This window comes from Bos taurus, chromosome 19 (genome assembly GCF_002263795.3).
Source record: "Bos taurus isolate L1 Dominette 01449 registration number 42190680 breed Hereford chromosome 19, ARS-UCD2.0, whole genome shotgun sequence".
NCBI classification, from domain to species: domain Eukaryota; kingdom Metazoa; phylum Chordata; class Mammalia; order Artiodactyla; family Bovidae; genus Bos; species Bos taurus.
In genome coordinates this window covers 35757941-35780242 of record NC_037346.1, presented here as the reverse complement: position 1 = coordinate 35780242, position 22302 = coordinate 35757941, and the positions used below count along the sequence as shown (strand labels likewise).

The following is a 22302-nucleotide window of genomic DNA, read 5'->3' as shown; positions in this document are numbered from 1 at the left end:
TTCGTTATGCAGTCATTAATCAAAAATCTCTAGGCACCTAAGTATCATCTACCTCACATTTCTTGAGGTTGCAAAAAGATATGAGATGTTGGAAAAGCCTTGCAAAAATTAATTAATAAAATAAAAAATTAATTTTTGCAAGGCTTTTCCAAAGTCTCATGTCGGATCTATATTTTTATATTTCCCCGATCCACCAATCTAGTAGGAAGGAGACATCACTTTTGGATGATACATGTACCATGGAATTATATGCTCAATTTCTTTAATTCACTCAATGCAGTTTTCTGACACCTTCTGTCTGCAGATGGTAGAAACACTGCTTTAAAGGGGAAGAATATAAAAAATGTGACAAGAAAATGATTAAACTTTACCTAATTAAAAATTCTTTTCAAGAACATTCCAAATGTAAGTGAATGCAAATTACTTTTAAAATACTGGACAAAAGAAACCATATCCTCTCACTAAATTAGGTCTATGACTAGAAAACAAATAAATACTTCCATTGCACATTATTTAAGAGGACCTTAAGGACTATTTGCTCAGTATGGTAAACAAATTTTCACTGAGGTATATGATTAATGTATGCCTCCAGTCAAGCACTCACATATTTACTCATTTCATACACGGTTAGTATTCAGTTTAAACCTTTATTCTTTCTCCTATGAAATATCATTTCTTTAAAACATAAGAGGTCAATCTGTTTGAAAATGCTCTTGCAAAGCAACAAACCAGGGCACACATTATATATTCACAGAAACTCACCAACTCCTCTGTGAAAGATGGCAAGGGTCCCATCAGCTAGGGCCACTAACACAATTCCTTTCACGTGTCTGCAAACAGGAAAGGGGATTTCAGAACTCTCCATTTGGGAATACAGAAGACATCACATGCTACTGAACTAGTTCAGAGGTCCTCAGAAGACCAATCTGTGCTGTCAGGAGCTTACAGGAGAATCTAAAGAAACAGATTCTTTTCTTCACTGAGAAAAGTCTCGTTATCAAAATGTCAGCTGGACTAAATAGGAAGCATGTGTGGTGACTCAGCTGTTTCACTTTCTAACCTCTCATTGCAGACAAAAGGTCCACAGACCAGAGGCACACACCTTGAGTAGAAAGAGTCAGCTCTGTGGATCTAAGCGACAAACTGACTTTTCACAGTCAACATACAGAAAAGGACTAGTCAATCAATCACCCAATCAACATATTCACAAAGTATAAAGAATATTCTAAAACAAATATCACGGGTTTTAATTGGTTTTCTCGCCAACAGACTAAAGAACTCTCAGTACAGTGAGGAATCAACCTGGCAAGTTTTCTCTTCTACTTAAAATTATCTGGTTTATTTCCTAGTTTCAATCTCATTCATAAAGAGGGTTAAAAAAGACATGGATACTGATTTAGTCATGAAGTGCATGTTAACTTTAATAGTCTTAGAATCTAGTTTATACCAAAATACATATTTTTCAAAGGAAGAATTTCTAAAATAAAACTTACACAATACTGAGAATCGAATCTTTAAGTTTAATAGAATGGAGACATTTCCTCCACTGGGCTACAGATGAATGGACATACAAACTGCAAGAACAAAATCAAGACTGGTAAGGCATAGAGAACACATCAAGTAGTTGCTTATATCTAATAATGACACAAAGTTTCTTCAAAAGAAAAGAAGAGTAACATAAAAATTTCAGGACAAAACAAGGAAAGGATAGGCCTAAGGCAGAGAAATAAGCTGCTTAAGCAAACAGAAACATAAAAAGAAGGAAAAGCCAGAACTAATGCATGGCTGGTTTCAGATTACCACATACTTCAGAATCCTTGGCTATCAATCTTTTAAAAAAAAAAATAGTCTTCTTACTTTTCTACTACACTGAGCTATAAATTTCTGAAACGAGTGGTTTACATCAGGGAGTGGCAAACTAAGGCCCACAGGCCAAATCCAGCCACCTACCTGTCTTAGCACAGTTTGCAAACTAAAAATGGTCTTTACATTTTTTAAATGGTTGGGGAAAAAAAAACAAAAAAAACAAAAGCAGAGTATTTCATGACATACAAGACTTATATGAAATTCAGTGTTCGTAAGCTTTATTATTAGAACATATCCACACCAGTTCACTTAGGTATTGTCAATGCAGTGGCTGCTTTTGCACAACAGCATAGTTAAGAAGATGCTACAAAGATCATAAGGCAACAAAACCTGATATATTTCTTGTCTGACCCTTCATAGAGAAAACGTATGTCAAACCTTCATTTTGTAGTATTAGTCCTTTATGGGAAAGATGCACTAGTGATCTTGTTTAACCTTAGGAAAAGCACAAGTCTGTGAGACTCTTCACACTACTACAGAGTGGACAAGTCCTGTAGGGTTTATCAGCTCCTACGCTTTTGGACTGTTATTTGTCCTTGTTTTCCCGGAAGTTATGTTTAAAATTGGGCCTTTCTGCAGCCAGAGATTTTTTTAATCCCTTTTATTTCTTGAACAACTTCTGTTGTTCAGGATCTCCTATTTTTAGATCACCCAGATTTTAAAGTTTACTTTTTTCCCAAGAATATTACATGAAGGGAATATCCTATGACAAACATACGGTTTACCGTTCAGAACCAATGCAAGTCCAGTCCAATTTATGAGGTATTGCAATATAACTTCAAAACTGTGTGTATATAAGATTCTTCACTTTGACAGGCACTTTTTGTTTGTATCTGTATGTAGCACATTTTAGTTATCTTAAGATTTCTAAAGCAAAAGTGAAAGACTAAAGATTTCTAATATTTAAAGAGTTGATACCTACCACCCATTTTGAGCTCCAAGCCACATAGTTGGTAAAAGGCTACTCATTTTCTGGGCTTCCTCTCTCACCAGGTCTTGTTCATTTGGCAATACTGATATTTGATCTTTATATGCATCTGAGTCATTACTGGAAAAGGTGGGACAAAAGGAAAAAAAATCTTATTGTGTTTAGCTACAGTTTTCAGGAATTGATAATTTCTACATTTTAGTGTATTGTTAAAAAATAAATTCCAGTAAAGCCAAAGTTAAATGATTATATTAAACATTTCAGAGACAGTGAGAAAGGGAGGGAGAGAGGGTGGAGGGAAGGCAGGCAGGCAAGGCAGTGGGAGGCGGAGGGGAGGGAGAATAAGAAAGAATGAAAGGTATATAAATACATATATTGTAGCAATTGTACCAGAAGTAACACTGACATACTAGGAGGCTCAAGGTACAGATAAGGGAAATAAGACACAGTAACGAAATACAGCAGTTAATATCCAGACTAAAGTTAAAGTTCTCCTTTATAGTTATCTTGAATTTTATGAGTTTCTTCTGTGGGGATAGGAGGAGGAGAGATGGTTTGTTTTAAAACTACACATACGTACACATACACACACACACACACAGACAAACACAGGAGGGTTAATTATCAACAATGTTCTAAAATAAGTAAGCTGAAAAAAATAAAAAAAAAAATAAAATAAAATAAGTAAGCTGAAACGTGCTTTTATTCTACCCCCATGCTTTATTTCTTTGGACTGTCAGAGGACATTTAGTTTTAAAAAAAAGCATAACTGGGCTATCAAATTCAAAACAGACAAATGAATCAGTAAGTCTAAAAAGATGACTTTAGACCCCTATCAGCTTTCTATAAGGCCTAGAGAAGACAAGAAAGGAAATTAAACAACTCTTTCTTTTGAAGGAAAAGCTTGAAACAAATTGTTTTCTAATAAAATACTTGCCAGAAATCTAAATTCAAAAGGTCATTAAAACCCACATGGGAAATTTAAATGGCCAGTTTTGTGGATAGAGTGGGTGTAGGAGTGGGGATTAAAATAATGAGTTATTAACAGAATAGAAGACAGTGAGTACAATTTTTTAAAAATCCATAGATATTTGGTATGGCTTTTTAAAAAAATTGTACTCACTGTCTTCTATTCTGTTAATAATTCATTATTTTAATCCCCACTGACTGTTAAGGATTTTGACTAATATACTTTATAAGCAAGATTTTTTGAAGTTGCAAGGAATAGAGAGCAAATGGGGGAAAAATATGTCTAGAGAGAATGCAATGTAAGGAACAGATGAAGACATAGTGGAATAAGTAATAACATCTAAACCTGCCACAACAATGTCAATTAGTAGGAATATTTTGGCTGCTTGAGATCATTTTGGTTCCTTTTACATGTGTACTCTGGTTTCCTAAGTTGTTTACCCATTTTTATACCTTGACTGATATACTGGTGACAGGTCTTCTGGGATTTGAACTCCCAAAGGATCTGTAAACACATGCTCTGTGTACACGCCAGTTTGGGAGACATCCACAGTATCTTCAGCTGATCCTGCATTGCCTTCTGTAGCTTCAGTTGCTTCTTCTGCTGTTGGAACATTTTCATCAATCTCACTATTTTCTGTTTCCTTTTCTAAAAAATAAATAAAGCATGCTAACCATTCCAAGTTTGAGCTTCTCTTCCAATCACTTCCCCCACCAAAACCCCCTCTATAGAATTACACTCTTACCCTCTTCTCCATGTAATAAAATTAAGGATTCTTGATTTCATTTAACAATCATCACAGCATCCTCTTTCAAGCTCTTTCATCCCTGTTACTTTAAAATCTAAGTTAAGTCCACAATGAGTCACCTGGGACAGGCTCAGACACTGTACAGATGGTACCTAAAGAAGACAAACATACCTGGCGGTTTTTCCATCACTGGAGAAGGTTCATTGGTATTAGGGGAAGTGGCAGCTGCTGTCACACCTTCTGCAGAACAACCAACTACTGTGATGCCTCCCAACAGGCTGTCTGTCTCTGCTGAGCTATTGCTTGTCATGCTTCCACATAAAGATGCTTTGTCTACTTGTCCAGATTCTGAAAGCTCTTCTCCTGCAGGGTAGTCTGTTTCTCGGGCTCCTGAAGTACAAGATAAACCTTCTTTAAATAGCTCATTAAACTTCTGTAAGTAGCATTTTCTCTATTAAGGTAACTATAGGTTTGAAATAAGGGTAAAGGTGAGAAAAATATCTATGCAAATACACTGCCAAGATAGTAAGTAAATTTTATTTAAACTAATTTAAACTCAATTCACAAATTGAGAAAGTAGTTTAAAAATTAAGATATTAAATGCAACAACAATAAATAATAATTAATGCAAGTACAAGTAAACAAAAAAATGTCAGAAATGTATTTCTGTTCTTAATATGAGTTCTTAAAGCAGCCAACTAATGAGATTAAAAACAACAAAATATAATTCTGACAAGTCAGCAAAAATTTTTTAAATTATCACTATTTCTATTTCAAATATGAATTTCTGCCACTATTAAAAATTAATACAGCCTAGGTGTATATAGTACATTAAGATATTAGTAACACACTTAAAAACTAAGCATTTAACATTTAAAAAATCTTTTCAGTTCTCTTTATTTAGAAAGCTATTCTTACCCATATCACATTAAAAAATTTTATTATAGTAAAATATACGTATGTTGTTGCTCAGTCACTCCGTTGGATCCGATTCTTTGTTATCCCATGACTGCAGCTCACCAGGTTTCCCTGACCTTCACTAACTCCCAGAGTCTGCTCAAACTCCTGTCCATTGAATCAGTGATGCCACCAAAACATTTCATTCTTTGTCATCCCCTTCTCCTCCTACCTTCAATCTTTCCCAGCAACAGGGTCTTTTCCAATGAGTCGGCTCTTTACATCAAGTGGCCAAAGTACTGGAGCTTCAGCTTCAGCATCAGTTCTACCAGTGAATATTCAGGTGATTTCCTTTAGGATTGACTGGTTTGATCTCCCTGATGTCCAAGGGACTCTCAGAGTCTTCTCCAACACCACAGTTTGAAAGCATCAATTCTTTGGCACTTAGCCTTCTTTATGGTCCAACTCTCACATCCATACATGACTATTGGAAAAACGACAGCTTTGACTATATGGACTTTTGTTGGCAAAGTGATGGCTCTGCTTTTTAAAACACTGTCTAGATTTGTCATGGCTTTCCTTCCAAGGAGCAGGAGTCTTTTAATTTCATGGCTGTAGTCACTGTCCATAGTGATTTTGGAGTCCAAGAAAGTAAGACGTCCCTGTTTCCATTTTTTCCCCCATCTATTTGCCATGAAGTGATGGGACCAGATGCCATGATCTTAGTTTCTTGAATGTTGAGTTTTAAGCCAGCTTTTTCACTCTGGTCTTTCACCTTCATCAAAAGGCTCTTTAGTTCCTTTTCGTTTTCTGCCATTAGGATGGTGTCATCTGCATATCTAAGGTTATCAATATTTCTCCCCACAATCTTCATTCCAGTTTGAGCTTCATCCAGCTGGTATTTCACATGATATACTCTGAATGTAAGTTAAACAAGCAGGGTGACAATATACAGCCTTGACATACTTCTTGCCCATTTTTTAACCAGTCTGTGGTTCCGTGTCTGGTTCTAACTGTTGCTTCTTGACTTGCATACAGATTTCTTAGGAGGCAGGTAAGGTGGTCTGATATTCCCATCTCTTCAAGGATTTTCCAGTTTGTTGTGATCCACACAGTTAAAGGCTTTAGTGTAGTCAATGAAGAAGAAGTAGATGTTTTTCTGGAATTCTCTTGCTTTTTCTATGATCCAATGGATGTTGGCAATTTGATCTCTGGTTCCTCTGCCTTTTCTAAATCCAGCTTATACATCTGGAATTTCTCCGTTCACATACTGTTGAAGCATAACTTGAAGGATTTTGAGCGTTATCTTGCTAACATGTGAAATGAGGGCGACTGTATGGTAGTTTGAACATTTTTTGGCATTGTCCTTCTCTGGGATTGGAATGAAAACTGACTTTTTCCAGTCCTGTGGCCACTGCTGAGTTTTCCAGATTTGCTGACATATTGAGTGCAGCACTTTCACAGCATCATCTTTTAGGATTTGAAATAGCTCAGCTGGAATTCCATCACCTCCTCTAGCTTTGTTCAGAGTAATGCTTCCTAAGGCCCACTTGACTTTGCATTCCAGGATGTCTGGCTCTAGGTGAGTGATCACACCATCATGGTTATCTGGATCATTAAGACCTTTTTTGTATAGTTCTTCTGTGTATTCCTGCCACCTCTTCTTATCTTCTGCTTCTGTTAGGTCCTTACCATTTTTCTCCCCTTTATTGTGTCCATCTTTGCATGAAATGTTCCCTTGGTATCTCTGATTTTCTTGCAGAGATCTCTAGTCTTTCCCATTCTATTGTTTTTTCCTCTATTTTTTTGCATTGTTCACTTAAAAGGCTTTCTTATCTCTCCTTGCTATTCTCTGGAACTCTGCATTCAGATGGGTATATTTCCTTTTCTCCTTTGCCTCTCACATCTCTTCTTTTCTCAGCTATTTGTAAGGCCCCCTCCGACAACCATTTTGCCTTTTTGCATTTCTTTTTCTTGGGAATGGTTTTGGTTTTGATCACTGCCTCCTGTACAATGTTACATACCTCCATCCATAGTTCTTCTGACACTCTATCAGATCTAATCCCTTGAATCCATTTGTCACCTCCACTGTATAATCATAAGGGATCTGATTTACATCATACCTGAATGGTCTAGTGGTTTGCCCTACTTTCTTTAAGTCTAAATTTTGCAATAAGGAGTTCACGATCTGAGCCACTACATAAAGTCGGCCATATTAACCATTTTAAGTGTGTAATTCAGAGGTATTAATTATATTCACAACATTGGGCAGCCATCACAGCTATCTACATCCAACATTTTTCTGTCATTCCATATAGGATACCTATACCAAGTAAATAACTCTCTGATCGCCATACCCTTACCCTAGGAATCTCTAATTTAATTCTGTTTATGAATTTGCCAGCTCAGATAGACAACTCAGATAAGTAGAATCATACAGTATTTGTGTCTGAGTTGTTTCTAAGGTTAATCTATGTTATGGAACGTATCAGAGTCTCATTCCTTTATATGGCTGAATAATATTTCACACTATACATCAACTTTTTTTTTTTTTTTTTTTTGCTGTGCTGGGTGCCATGTGGGATCTTAGTTCCCCATCCAGGGACTGAACCCATACCCCTGCAGTGGAAGCACAAAGGCTTAACCACTGGACTCTCAGGAATTTCCTTTAATTTTTAAACCAATGTTTTAATATCACATAGTATTTAATATGGAATTCTAAAAGGCCTAATCCATACTAATAGCCCCTTGCCCTCTGATTTCCACCCTTCTCAAATTTCCATTGTTTTATTTTTTTCACAGTATCTGAAAATATCCTTAGTCATTTGAACTCAGTTTCTTTTTTGCCTTCACAAACTAGAAGAGATGCATAACTGTATCTCTAGTAACCAATCAGTTTCTACCAGTGAGGAGCTGTGGATGGTGCAAAGAGAGGAACTACTCTTACCTGGTACGCTTGATATACACAGAACGTGAGAGTTACAAACAGTGAAGCTGTCTAGGATGTTGCCTGGTTGAACAGCATCGATAATGATAACTTTTGTAGCTGAATGAGTGCTGGTACAGATCCAGACTAGACTGGATAATTCTTCTTGATTTTTTAACTCCTTCTGTTGTTCCTGCATAGGCAAAGCAAAGAAAATGAATGTTTAAAATGAGATGTGTGCATAAATATTTATATGGCTGTGCTAGTACACTAAAGGACACTACTATTTAAAGTTCACTTCCAGATTATTTAGAAGGCTGAGAGGATATCACCTTTCAACAATACTTAGTAGACAAAAAACTAGCAGCTAAAGCAGATCAGTGATAAAAAATGTTCTCTATCTTGACTGTGATAGTTGTTTCACAGATTCACACATTTGTCAAAACCCTTTGAACTGTACTTATTTTGAGTGTATACTTTATTGAATGTAAAATATACTCTAGTAAAACTGACCTAAGAGTGAGGGCGGGGATGAGGAGTAATCAAGGGCATAGTAACCCCAATTAGAAGTTGGACCTAGAAGTAAGTCTGAGACCAAAGAGCTAAAACTATTAGTCTCAGAAACAGGGGCAGATGCCAATGCAAGCACTTACCTTAAGTTCCTGGTCTAACTTGTCTAAGCTATTCTGAGATGCACTTCGCTGTTTACTGCCTTCTGCTTCCAAACCAGCAACATCCTTGTAAAACACACTTGCTCCAACAACAGAACCACCATCTCTGGTCTTCCCACCAGACAAATTGACTCCAACAGCACACCAAAGCTTTTTTGGGTTAAAAAAAAAGATGGTATTAAGTCATTTTCTCTCTAAAAATGTTTAGAGAGAAACTCTTCACATTCCCTTAATAGATGTAATGATTACAAAGAGAGGGCTCTAATATTTAAACTATTTCAGTCTAAAACAACAAAATGAGTAACTCTGCCCACAAAAGTAGAATTTAAACTCCTTCTGTTTTAGAAAAAATCCATCAAGACTTAAAAGTAATGTTACCTTTAATTTCAAGATTACTTTACCTTCATTGATGCATCTTTTTCATCTAGAGGTCTGAGATAGACAGGCACAGGTAAATTTTTCATCTTATTTTCCCCTTGTCCGTTGGTTACCTAATAATTGGGAAGGGGAGAGAAGGACACATGGGGTAAGTCTCATTAAAAGTGAACTTACAGAACCAGAGACATGGGCAAGCACTGCTATAACATATTTACTCTATGAAGTCAAGTTCAAGTTAACTTTGTCTTTCTTACTTGAAAAATGAGCAGAGAATCAAGTGGTAATTAAAGAAAATAAGGGAGCTCAGAAAAAATACACTAATTCACAGACCTGTTAGTACACACATGTGGGTGTGACTGTGTGTGTTGTGTGTGTGTTTTAGGGGTAGGGAATATGTTCTTGAAAGACGTGAATTGAGTTTTAACAGTTTGAAAGGCTCCATGAGGAAGGCTTCTTTTAATGTTTAAACGATACTATTTTTCTTTTAAATGAAATCTTCAATATTAAAACAGAGTACGTTATCTCAAAGTCCCATACTCAACCACCTCCTATATTGACCCCTCTCCCTCTTCACAGAACTCAGAGGCATTTCTTTTGAACTGTAGGGCTTCAGAAAACAGCCTGAAAACAAAACCACAATCCTTAATGCTTCTCTAAACATGTGCCAAATTCATGCTGCTTGAAACCAGCAGGTCTGGGATGTGTATTTAGAATCTTTCATGCCCAGGCCTACTCCTCTCTCTGTATTTCCCACTAGACGTTCTTACCATATTCAAACATTACCTGTTTGTATTTCTGAGGCAGACTCCAGCCAAAAGCCTGCACTCTACCATCTTCCTTCTGAACATGGGCCTTTACCTGACGATACTGTTCTCTCTTTTGTTCTCTGCGTGAGGCTAAACTAGCTTCAGTTCTAAAAGAAAAAGAAATTTCCTTTTTTAATTAAGAGAATATAACAATAGCTTATCTCCCTTCTTCTGCTAAAATAGAAATGAAAAGAAAAAATTACCTTTGTGTCAGTTTACAGATAATATATAATTGAATCCTAACAGCTCTGAGGTAGGCATTCATGCTCATTTATAGGCATGAGAGGTTAACTTTCCCAGGTTTATGTACCTAATGAGGAACAGAGTCAGGATGGGAAGCCAACTTCCTCTTACAACAATAAGTGTTAGTCGCTCAGTCATGTCAGACTCTTTGCAACCCATGGACTATAGCCCGCCAGGCTACTCTTTCCATGGAATTCCCCAGGCAAGAATACTGGAGTGGGTAGCCATTCCCTTCTCCAGGGGACCTTCCCAACCCAGGGATCAAACCCAGGTCTCCTGCATGGTAGGCAGATTCTTAATCCTCTGAGCCACTAAGGAAGCCCTTTATAGTTCCATCCAAACCCTTACAGCTGATCTGATAAGAGGTAAGAATATTCTCAACTGTTATTTAGAGCATAACCATTAGTCTGGAAAATACTTACTCTTCGCTAAGGAAATCAAAGGCTCTGGACTTATCCCCAGGGAGTTGAGATAAGGTGCTGCTTCTTTTCTTGACGGAAGGCGTAACGTGAGAGGTTGGTGCATTGTACTTCAGATTAACTGGTGGTTCGGGCTTCTTAGTAGTGTTACTTGAGGAGCTGAAAAGTCGGCTGAAACTAAAAGGAAAGTAAGAGAGAATGTGTGTGTGCGGTGTGTGTATGTATCACACGCATGCTTAAGAACAAGCCACAATTCTTCACAATTTCCAGAGTTTTTACAAGGCAATGAGTTAGAAACTAGCAAAAAGACTTTTTGTAGTAACACACTGGAGCCTTAGCAATAATTCACAGCCAAACTCAGACATTCAGGAAAGAGAAACCATTGCCTACAACGGCAAATCCCTGTTCTTTAATTAGTAACTCTCATAATGAAAGGAAGAAGCTCTTGAGTACAGAGACCTTCTCATAATGAAGAAAGACAGTTCCTTTAGCCAGCCAGTGGTTGTTAAACAGCAAGGTACAGCTGTGTGGTTTGAACAGAAGCTTAGTAAGCAACCTCTAAAAATAGTGATCAAGTACTAGAACACATATTACCATTTTACCACACATCTTATACATTTCCTTACTAACCTCAATTTAAGTAACTATTTTTTCACATTCACTCAAAAAGAAAAAAAAAAACACGTTATTTCTATTAAATAGCAGATTCCTCAAAAAGGGGTAAGTTTTAAACACAATAAAAGCATAGTACTTCTGGCACAAACGCAGTTCAAGTCCAAAGCACAAACATACACACACTACTCAAACCCCAAGAACACTAAATTTCTGATCTTCGCTCTCTAAATTTTCTTACAATCACACAACCAATGAATCAGTAAGTTATTTAATGGGGATCTAGGAAATCATCAACTCTAAAAATAATTCCCCATTATTCTATTTAATTGAGCAGAGGATGCCACCAAATGCACAACCAACATGATGCAGCTTACGATAACACTAATTTTTTTGTCCTCAAGAACAGCCTTACCGAGCTGGCATACTACATACCAAAAAGAAAAAATTCAGTTTATCAAAATGAATCTTTGATATATGGTAAAACCAATACAATATTGTAAAGTTAAAAAATAAAATTAAATTAAAAAAAAAAGAAAGAAACTGCATTTAAAAAAAAGTACAGTTTAGCTATATACCCTAATTTAAAAAGGAAAGTAAGAAGAAATAATTTGTGAAAACAGATTGATTCTAATCTTCTTTGTCTCAGAGTGCTGCTATCTAATGTCTTCATGTGACTTTAGATACTTACAACTGCCAAATGCTTGACCTTTTCTTCTCCTGCATGGCTGGATTTTCTCTTGACGCACTACATGGAAAGGGAGAAGGAAAGAAAAGGAGGGAGAGAGATGAAATGAATGTGTCATCAGTGAGACGGTCTAGCTTTCTATCTAAACAACCAGGGACCCAAGAAGCTCATGAAATACCTGGAGAATCAACAAGTTTAATAAAAAATTACTCTGACCTATATGTGTCAGTCAGTCTGTTAAGGCCAACACAACTAATAATACTGAAATCCCATCCCTTCCTCAAGAGCTCAGACTACTGATAGAGAAAAAATTGCTATCTGTGCAGGACAGACAATCAACAAGCCTGAATGTTAATGTTTATATTTTTTATTGATGAGATATCCTCCAACTTTCCTTCTTATTAGGTTGGTACAAAAGTAATAGCAGGGTTGCATTGTTGAAACTTGCTGTTTGATATTGGAATACATTCTTAAATAAATGTGGTCATGTTATACATCATTTTAATGTGCATTTCTTGCTTTATGCTTTTTTTGTTAATGACTTTTTACTGTTTATATTTATTTTGGACTAGGGAAATGATATTAGACAAAAAGCAAATTTGAATGATTTTTTTATTCGAGTTCAAAATGGGTCGTAAAGCAGCGGAGACAACTTGTAACATCAACAATGTATTTGGCGCAGGAACTGCTTGCTAATGAACACACAGTGCAGTGGTGGTTCAAGAAGTTTTGCAAAGGAGACAAGAGCCTGAAGATGAGGAGCATAGTGGCTGGCCATCGGAAGCTGACAACGACCAACACAGAGCAATCACTGAGCTGATTCTCTTACAAGTACATGAGAAGTTGCCGAGGAATTCAACGTCAACCATTCTACGGTCATTTGGCATTTGACACAAACTGGAAAGGTGAAAAAGCTCAGTAAGTAGGTGTAACATGAGCTGGCCAAAAATCAAAAACATGGTCATTTTGAAGTGTTGTCTCCTCTCATTCTGTGCAACAACGATGAACTATTTCTTGAAGGGATTGACATGCGACGAAAAGTAGATTTTATATGACAACTGGCGACAGACCAGCTCAGTGATTGGACTGAGAAGAAGCTCCAAATCACTTCCCAAAACCAAACCTGCACCAAAAGAAAAAGTCATGGCCACTATTTGGTGGTTTGCTGCCAGTGTGATCCATTACAGCTTTCTGAATCCTGGCGAAACCATTACATCTCAGAAGTATGCTCAGCAAATCAATGAGATGCACCAAATACTGCAATGCCTGCAACCAGTATTGGTCAACAGAAAGGACCCGATTTTTCTCCATGACAACACCTGACGGCGTGTCACACAACCAATGCCTCAAAAGTTGAACAAACTGAAGTTTAGTATCATCCGCCATATTCACCTGACCTCTGCCAAACTGACTACCACTTCACACATGTTGACAACTTTTTGCAGGAAAAGTGCTTCCACAACCAGCAGGATGCAGAAAATGCTTTCCAAGAGTTCGCTGAATCCCGAAGTACAGATTTTTACACTACAGGAATAAACAAACTTGTTTTTCATTGGCAAAAATGTGTTGACTGTAATGGTTCCTATTTTGATTAATAAAGATGTGTTTGAGCTTAGTTATAATGATTTAAAAGTCACAGTCTGAAACTTCATTTGCATCAACCTAATATTAAAATACTGCATTGTAAATCTCTGTCTCTACATAAAGATATTGTTTGTCTTATATTTCCAGTTCTCAAAAACTAGCTTGTAACTTCATTGTTCTAATGGGTCATTTTTCACAGGACTAACTTTTCCATCACTGAAAAGCTGACCAGGAAAGAAAATAAACTGGACTGATTAGGTAATTAGGCAAAAATTTTTTTTTTTTTTTAAAGGGCACTGCAAACTTATTTAGTATGGCTGTAAGGATTTTGCCATCACTGTCAGAGCTCCCTTTTCTGTTTTTTTTTTTTTTTGACTAATTTTAAAACATCTTTTAATTCAATGGAGAAAGTTACCATTTTTTTTTCACTTGTTGACTACCATTTGGCTGTGAAAATTAAAAATAGTAATAAAAAGTGGAGCCTGACTATATGTCTCAGTTGTTAAACTATTTACTTATTATTTATTCAAAATCTCTTTATTAAAAGAAGGTGTTTAAGAACATATTTGTTAGTATGTTGGTTTCTTTGTCCAATAAGTAAAGATAAGATACTAATCAGGCTTTCCTGGTGGCTCAGTGGTAAAGAATCCACTTGCCAATGCAGGAGACATGGGTTCGATCCCTGGGTTAGGGAAGATCCCCTGGAGGAGGGCATGGCAACCCACTCCAGTATTCTTGGCTGGGAAATCCCATGGACAGAGGAGCCTGGTGGGCTACAGCCCGTGGAACTGCAGAAGAGTCAGGTATGACTTAGTGACAAAAACATCAAGACACTACTTATCTTCTTCCTTCTTAGCAGTTATAAGAAATTACAACTTTTGAAAACTGTGAATGTGCTATATAAAATGTTTCATTCATTACTATTAAGTAAAGAATATAATCATAAGGAAGTGAAAGTGGTAGTTAGAAAATACTTTCATAAAGTTTAAAACAATGGGTCAGTGTGTACTGTTACTGGTGTATCTGATGTGACCATCCAAACTGAAAAATATGGGCAAATTAGGGGGCAATTAGTTTACAAACTTTTCATGAACTCTTTAAAATGGAAGTAACAAACACTGTTACTGAGGATATGACCATTAGAGGGCAGCATTAATAAGTAAGATCCAACTGACAAAGGTGTCAGTGGAAGGTTGCTTTTATACAGGACTAGTCAGAAAGGAGAAAAAAAATCAGGACTATTTTACAGGAAGACATTGAGTAAGAATGATTTTGCTTCTTATGTTGAATATTTTACAGGAAGACATTGAGTAAGAATGATTTTGTTTCTTATGTTGAAAATGAAAATTTTATCTCTTCCTGACATTATTGCAAAAGTAGTGTCAGTTTCTATATTCTTTTAAAAAACGACTGATGAAAGAAATGTTCACATATTGAGGTATGGAGAAGTATTCTGGCTTATACATCCTTTAACTGAAATGTTATGCTAACTTAAATGCCTATTTGTGGACTATCAAACATATATTATACATATGCTTTAATTATTAAAGAAAAGGGTGCACTGACCAGAAGTAAAGAATGTCTATGTTAAAAAAATAAAAGATGAAATGCCTCCCTTCCTGGGACACCAATGCTGATACTCAGTCCTTTGATGGTAAGCTCCCTTTCCAGGTGGCAAGAGCATATTGCCTTACCGTGTACACGCTGATCTGGTGTTTTAGAAACCCTGAAGGAATGTTTCCCTGACTTGGTTGATTTTGCTTGTTCTGACAAGATATAAAAGTGAGCTGAAAACCACACATCTCTCAGTTATCAGAGAGGCTCTCTCCCAGGTTACAGTCCTCCATTTGGCACCAAAAAAACTCTTCCATTTCAATTATAGATTGTCTATTGATTATTTTCGTCGACAGACTACTCAACTGCCTTTGAGAGGTTGTGGGAATAGTGGGAGCCTCCAAGAGGCTCTACTGGCCCAAAAGGCACCCACTTCATCACATTCTGTTTCTAATTGCCAGCGTTTCTTTAGACCTTTCCTAGTAAACAGAGCAAGGGCTTGGATCCCCAAGGGAAGACTCCAGTTGTGAACAAAGAAATGAATATTAGTAAACAGTCAGAAACCTAATAAACAATTAGCAGAAAAACACCAGAGGTACTTCTCATACAAACCGAATCATCTCTGTCCATCGAACAGCTTCCTGAAGCTCCATCAATCTCTCTTTATATTGGTTTCTCTCCATTAGAACTCGGGCCATTTCTACTCTAGTAAACCGCTTCCTTTGGGCTGTGGGAATATCACTCTGTAACGAAAAGAAGACTGCAGATCACTCTGGGAGCCTGTATCTGTTTTGGTCTGATAGCTCAGACTTAGGTAAAAATTTTAATTTGACTCCTTAATTTTAATATATTAACTTACAGAAAACTGGTCTTACAAAAATAAAATCAATAAAGAGAAACAATTACTTATGACTGAAAAGCAGATGATAGAATTTCTAAACAAATACAAGTATCTGAATATATTATAAAGGAAATAAATACAAAGAATAGTGCAGATATTTTGAAGGAAACTAAAAAAAGCTGTTATCTCTATAGATTTAATATGCTCACCTGGAAAGCTGTTATCACAACAGTATCTTAAATTCATGTTCTATATAACAAATGCTAGTTATTCAGAAATTAGTTACAAGTAAGTTCCAAAACGGGTACATTTATCTCAAACAACCGATCTATACACATACTCAAAGCCACCGAAAAGCATAAAAACATGTTGGCTAGTTATCAAGGTACCCAATGCTGGGAGTCACTAAAACACCAAAAGAAATATAAAATAAATGTAAGATGGAGATAACTGTATTAACTAGAATTATTATTAGGGAAGGTAAGAAATATGAGTATGGTCAGATCCCAAAGGGAGTTGTTCAAACTTCCTTCTACTGCTGATTTCTTTCCAAAGGCTCTCCTGGAAAGGAAGGTTGGTTTAACCATTGGGCTTTTGTTTTGCTAAGTGGAGTATGCACATTTTGAATCAAAGCTGAAAGGCATGGGACAGTAAGATAAGAGCTGAGCTTAGCCTTCAGTTTCCTCTTCATCCTCCTGCCATAGAACCTGACCTCTCCTTTAAAAAAAAAAAAAAGTCAAACAGCAAATGAGTAAAGGATTTTGAGTTTGCAACACAGCAACCCCACTACTATCTATATACTCTGGAAAAATTAGGAGACTCTCACTGCAATGGTCATAACAGCACTGTTTGCAGTACTAAAAAGCTGAAAATAACCAAAATATTCACTTACAGAAAAACAAATACATAAATTATAGTACATTGATATAATGGGATATTATAAAGCAGTGAACATGAATGAATTATATGCCACTATACAACTAGGGTAAATATAAAAAACATAATATTGAAAAATAAAAGCAAGTCTTCAAGACTAAATACATATAAAACACAAAAACAATGAAAATTAAGCCACAGCTAATAGAGATACATATGTGTGTGATACAATAAAATTATTTTTCTTTCAAGTTAATAAAATGGTAAGTATAAGATAGTAGTATCCTCCAGAGGGAAGAGCATAGCATAGCTTCAGTGTTTGATAATGTCTTAGTTCTTAAACAGTGGGTTCATAATGTTAATTTATTATAATGTTAATGTTATTACATAACCTACATATACAGCATATATTTTACATCTATCAAATATCATATAAAAGCACAAATAAGAGATTGAATGGGGCACCAAACAATCATTCTGATCAGGACATCCATATGTCTCAAGTCTGATACTTAAGCAGCAAACACCTATTATAGGGATGATAACCTAGTTAACAACAGAATAACTAGGATGCTAACACTGGCAAGAAGTTCATATTTATTCTTTTGTATTTATATGTTGAAAACAATACGGGCTAATTGCTTATAAAGTTGATAGACATCTTTTTATGTTTAATACCATTAAATTTTTTATTACTAAAGCTTTCATATATTTCTAAGTTAAAATTGGAAACAAAACAAACAACAAACAAAAAAAACTCCAAAATGCTCCAGCTAGCTCTTGAGCTTGAACATGCAAACACAAGTGAGAGTACAAAGCCACAGAGGAAAACTGAGAGTGTGCACAGCTAGAAAGCTTACCACCTGGATAGTACACAGGAGCATGATCTGTCCTATTCATGATCACAAACCTGATTCTGACTTTTGGACACCACCCTTACGGCAGAAAATGAAGAAGAACTAAAGAGCCTCTTGATGAAAGTGAAAGAGGAGAATGACAAAGTCAGCTTAAAACTCAACATTTAGAAAACTAAGATCATAGCACCTGGTCCCATCACTTCATGGCAAATAGATGGGGAAACAAAGGAAACAGAGACAGACTTTATTTTGGGGGGCTCCAAAATCAGTGCAGATGGTGACTGCAGCCATGAAATTAAAAGATGCTTGCTCCTTGGAAGAAAAGTTACGACCAACCTAGACAGTATATTAAAAAGCAGAGACATTATTTTGCCAACAAAGGTCTGTCTAGTCAAAGCTATGGTTTTTCCAGTAGTCATGTATGGATGTTGAGAGTTGGACTATAAAGAAAGCTTAGTGCCGAAGAATTGATGCTTTTGAATTGTGGTGTTGGATAAGACTCTTGAGAGTCCCTTGGCCTGCAAGGAGATCCAATCAGTCCATCCTAAAGGAAATCAGTCCTGAATATTCATTGGAAGGACTGATGCTGAAGTTGAAGCTCCAATACTTTGGCCACCTGATGTGAAGAACTGACTCACTGGTAGAGACCCTGATGCTGGGAAAGATTGAAGGCAGGAGGAGAAGGGGATGACAGAGGATGAGATGGTTGGATGAAACTACCGACTCAATAGACATGAGTTTGAGTAAACTCTGGGAGTTGGTGATGGACAGGCAGGCCTGGCGTGCTGCAGTCCATGGGGTAGCAAAGAGTTGGGACACAACTGAGTGACTGAACTGAACTTTCATCTTTAAAGTGATATATCCAAAGCTTAATTAACAAGATTTCCCCAAAATACCAGAATGGCAAGGTAAGAAAAACAAGTTCAAAATTATAAACCTACATCATCATCATCTTTTGCTTTTTGCTTTGCATCTTCAACTTCTGCACGAGCTCTAGTAGAGGGGAAAAAAAACAAAACATGTTATTCAAGTTGACTTCAACTTTTTAAAGAATAGAGAATAAATGATTATTTTTCTTTTTTCAAACAGAGTATTTAGCTGCTTTCATTTAAGGGAACATTATTATAGCACTGTTGTCAGAAAACCAGGTATTAAAGAAAAATAATGAATGTTTACAGTTTCCTGATTAGCAACATCTGAACAGTCTAACTTCTTTCACAATCCTGACATACACAAAAAATTGTAATAGTCAATAAATGGGAGGGTCTGTTCAGAGAAGACGCAATCAGCCGGGCACTTAAGCCTATCCCAGGCAGTCCTGTGTCCTTTGTGACCTGAGAGGACTAGAGGCAGCAGTCTTGTTACAATCCCGGTGGTACACTGGCAATGCTTGTTTGGTTTAGAACATTGTAAAAACTTACTTCCTAAGCTCTTCTTCCAATTCTTTGTTCTTTTCCTCCAGCTTCAGCTTGGCTTGTTTCACAGCCTCCAGCTCCCCTTGCAGCACATCTTTCTCACAGGTAAGTTCATCTACTTTTGCTATCAAGTCATTCTTCACTACATTCAAGGCATTTCTAATAAACACATATTTAAAAAGCACCATTACAAATAAATATTCTATCTTTAAGCTTATTCCTCTTGTAGACTAAAGTAACTACAATAAAAAAGCTAAATAATAATTGAATGCTTCAGAGATACTCTATCTGATGTTGTCTGCAGGTTTAAAAAATAAAGCCCAAGAAGTAACGGCCTGTTTTTACTTTTCCCATTTAACCAAAGAATAAATAGATAAGGCAAGGCAGACCACCAAATTATTAAAAGTCAGAATTAAGATTAAATTTATAGCATCCATAAGGGTATTATTCTTAATAACTTCTGAAACGATACTACACAGGACTACACAGAAGATTAAGAGAAAGGCATGGACACTTGTAGGATAAAAGGAGATCAGAATCTGTTTATGGAAAAAAAAAAAAAACCCAGAGCAATGAAACCTATCTATTAGTGAAATTAGGTCCCATTAACCATCTGCTCGGAGAAGGCAATGGTGATCCACTCCAGTACTCTTGCCTGGAAAATCCCATGGACAGAGGAGCCTGGTGGGCTGCAGTCCGTGAGGTCGCTGAGTCGGACACGACTGAGTGACTCACTTTCACTTTTCACTTTCATGCATTGGAGAAGGAAATGGCAACCCACTCCAGTGTTCTTGCCTGGAGAATCCCAGGGACGGGGGAGCCTGGTGGGCTGCCGTCTATGGGGTCGCATAGGGTCGGACACGACTGAAGCGACTTAGCAGCAGCAGCCAGAGGGAAAGAAAAGCCCACACAGCAACAAAGACCCAGCACAGCCAAAAGTAAAATAAATTTGAAATGTGAAGCGACTTAGCAGCAACAGCAACTATCTGCTTGTGTACATGCGTATGCACAAGGCCATACACAGAGAAGGGGAGGAGATAGGGTAGTAACTCTGCACTTGTACTGTGTTAAATTAAAGATGTGACATTGATACGGATGAGAAGAAAATTCAGTATCTCTTGTTCCCTGTTAAATTCTGTATATACTTACTTGGTTTCCAATAGTTGTGTATTTTCCAATATGAGATTTTCAACTTCACGACCCATTCCTATCAAAGAAAAAAGATAAAAACTTTGGAAATTAATTTATTAAAACTATATATGTAGACTTAAAACAAGCTATAGTCACAAATTTTATTTTAACATTTTATCTGTCCCTCAATAATCTCATTTTGTCTATAATTTCATTTTTATGTTTACTTGCATACATTATAAAATTATAAATAATTATCTACCACAGAACAAAGCTAAAGGTTTTCTTAAGTCTGTATTTTGCTTCTCCTAGATAATATTCCAAAATGGTGAAGACTTTTCTGCCAAATATTTTAAAAAGTAACAGGATTTAGTGGGGAAAAAAGAATAGCATTAATATGGATGAAAAATCATTTCTAAATCACACTTGATATTGTAGGCTTTTGCCTAAAAATTAGGTCTTATTAATACAGAACAGGCAGAAACAAGAAACAGAACCCCAACACAGATGAAACCTTACCAAAGAAATTATGGTCTTAAAGCCCATGCATTCCATGTAAAGCAAAAACAAAGAACAAGAGATGTTTCATGTGAGAAACAGCATGAAAATAGATACTTAATCCAACAAGTTTTATGCACGACATGAAAGACATTTGAAAGCACAATGTTATGATTTAATGCATAATGATGTGGAAAAGACAGAAATTAAGATGATTTCCTTCATTCATAAGGATGCTCTGATATGTTACTAATTCTTTTATAAAATAAACTTGAATATAATTAGAACGAAAATTCCAGATCAATAATATAAAGGTTTCTTCAAAGTGCCCTCTTTGAAACAATGTTTACTTGTCAATTTATAGAATCTTGCTTAATAACTTAATGGGTACTGTAAGGTGGGTGGTAGAATATTCAATGCAAGATCCAACATAGTGATCTTCAGGGAGAAGAAAGCTATTCAGTTTGCGACTTGTAAGAAACTGAAGAAATTAAACCACACACTAGGGAACATATCTCAAAAAGTTACAAAAACAAAGCAAAACAAAACACCGACCATTCCATGTTTCATAAGCTAATATTGGAAAATTACATACAGTGGAAGAAATAATATTCATAACCCACCTAAAAAAGGAAATATCTCTAAAGAAAACAACAAAAAATTAAAAGAGCTAACATGTCTCTTTATTTTAAAAAAGAGGTAATATTTCAAATAACTAAAAGATAATTTAAAACTTAACCAACCTGGGAATGCTAGAAGTTCTCTGCTCACTTATGGACTCCTATATTGTCTGTATAATAATTATCTCAGATATTCTCAAAGAACAAAGTACTTTCACCATGAAGAATAAGTACCAGAAATAGTAGCTTATTTAATCATCTACATATCATCCAAAAGCTGAAACTAAACACAAACTAAAACAGTTTCCAAATTCCAACTTTAAAATGAATTTGACAAGATATGTTGAAATATTTGCTTTAAACACTAACGTTAATAAAGCTATAGAGTCAAAAGAAATAGCGTTGAGGTTGGGTGAAAAAGTTTTACAATGACTGTCTGCTAAATTCTCAAGCACATAGGGAGATAAGCATAAAAGCTGAAAAATATATGCGGGGAAAATATAGTTGAGCAGAAAAAAAATGAGAAAGCATTAATGAGAAAAGCAGCCAAGACCACCTAGCTTAAGAAGCTGTAACATTAAAGTATTTAAAAGCATACACACCAGAATATTCCCCTGGGGAAGCAGCCCAAGCAAAAAAATGAATGAGAATCTCAATTAGATTGTTTTCAGAAAGCAAGATCCATACTCATTTATTTCAAAATGAGAGAAAGGAGCCAATAAAATTGAAAAGATGTAGAGAAACCAAACATAATAAAGAATAAATATCATAAAC

At 36.1% G+C, this 22302-nt stretch overlaps 1 protein-coding gene across 10 annotated transcripts in view; it reads right to left on the bottom strand.

The window, feature by feature from the left end:
- Positions 1 to 22302, bottom strand: part of SPAG9 (sperm associated antigen 9) — a 152026-nt gene that overhangs the window by 16946 nt on the left and 112778 nt on the right. For 7 of the 10 annotated variants that reach the window (XR_009491559.1, XM_005220611.5, XM_005220615.5 and 4 more), the window contains 15 exon segments: positions 20429 to 20486; positions 19286 to 19438; positions 18806 to 18857; positions 15903 to 16033; positions 12156 to 12212; positions 10856 to 11029; positions 10168 to 10297; positions 9408 to 9497; positions 8989 to 9156; positions 8357 to 8528; positions 4684 to 4902; positions 4217 to 4412; positions 2789 to 2914; positions 1494 to 1574; positions 763 to 830 (listed from right to left, as the gene is read on the bottom strand). Coding sequence is in view for 9 of the 10 variants with exons in the window: in XM_005220611.5 (XP_005220668.1) it covers positions 763 to 830; positions 1494 to 1574; positions 2789 to 2914; positions 4217 to 4412; positions 4684 to 4902; positions 8357 to 8528; positions 8989 to 9156; positions 9408 to 9497; positions 10168 to 10297; positions 10856 to 11029; positions 12156 to 12212; positions 15903 to 16033; positions 18806 to 18857; positions 19286 to 19438; positions 20429 to 20486 (1875 nt within the window). In the remaining variant the exon portion in view is untranslated. 10 annotated transcript variants of the gene reach the window in all.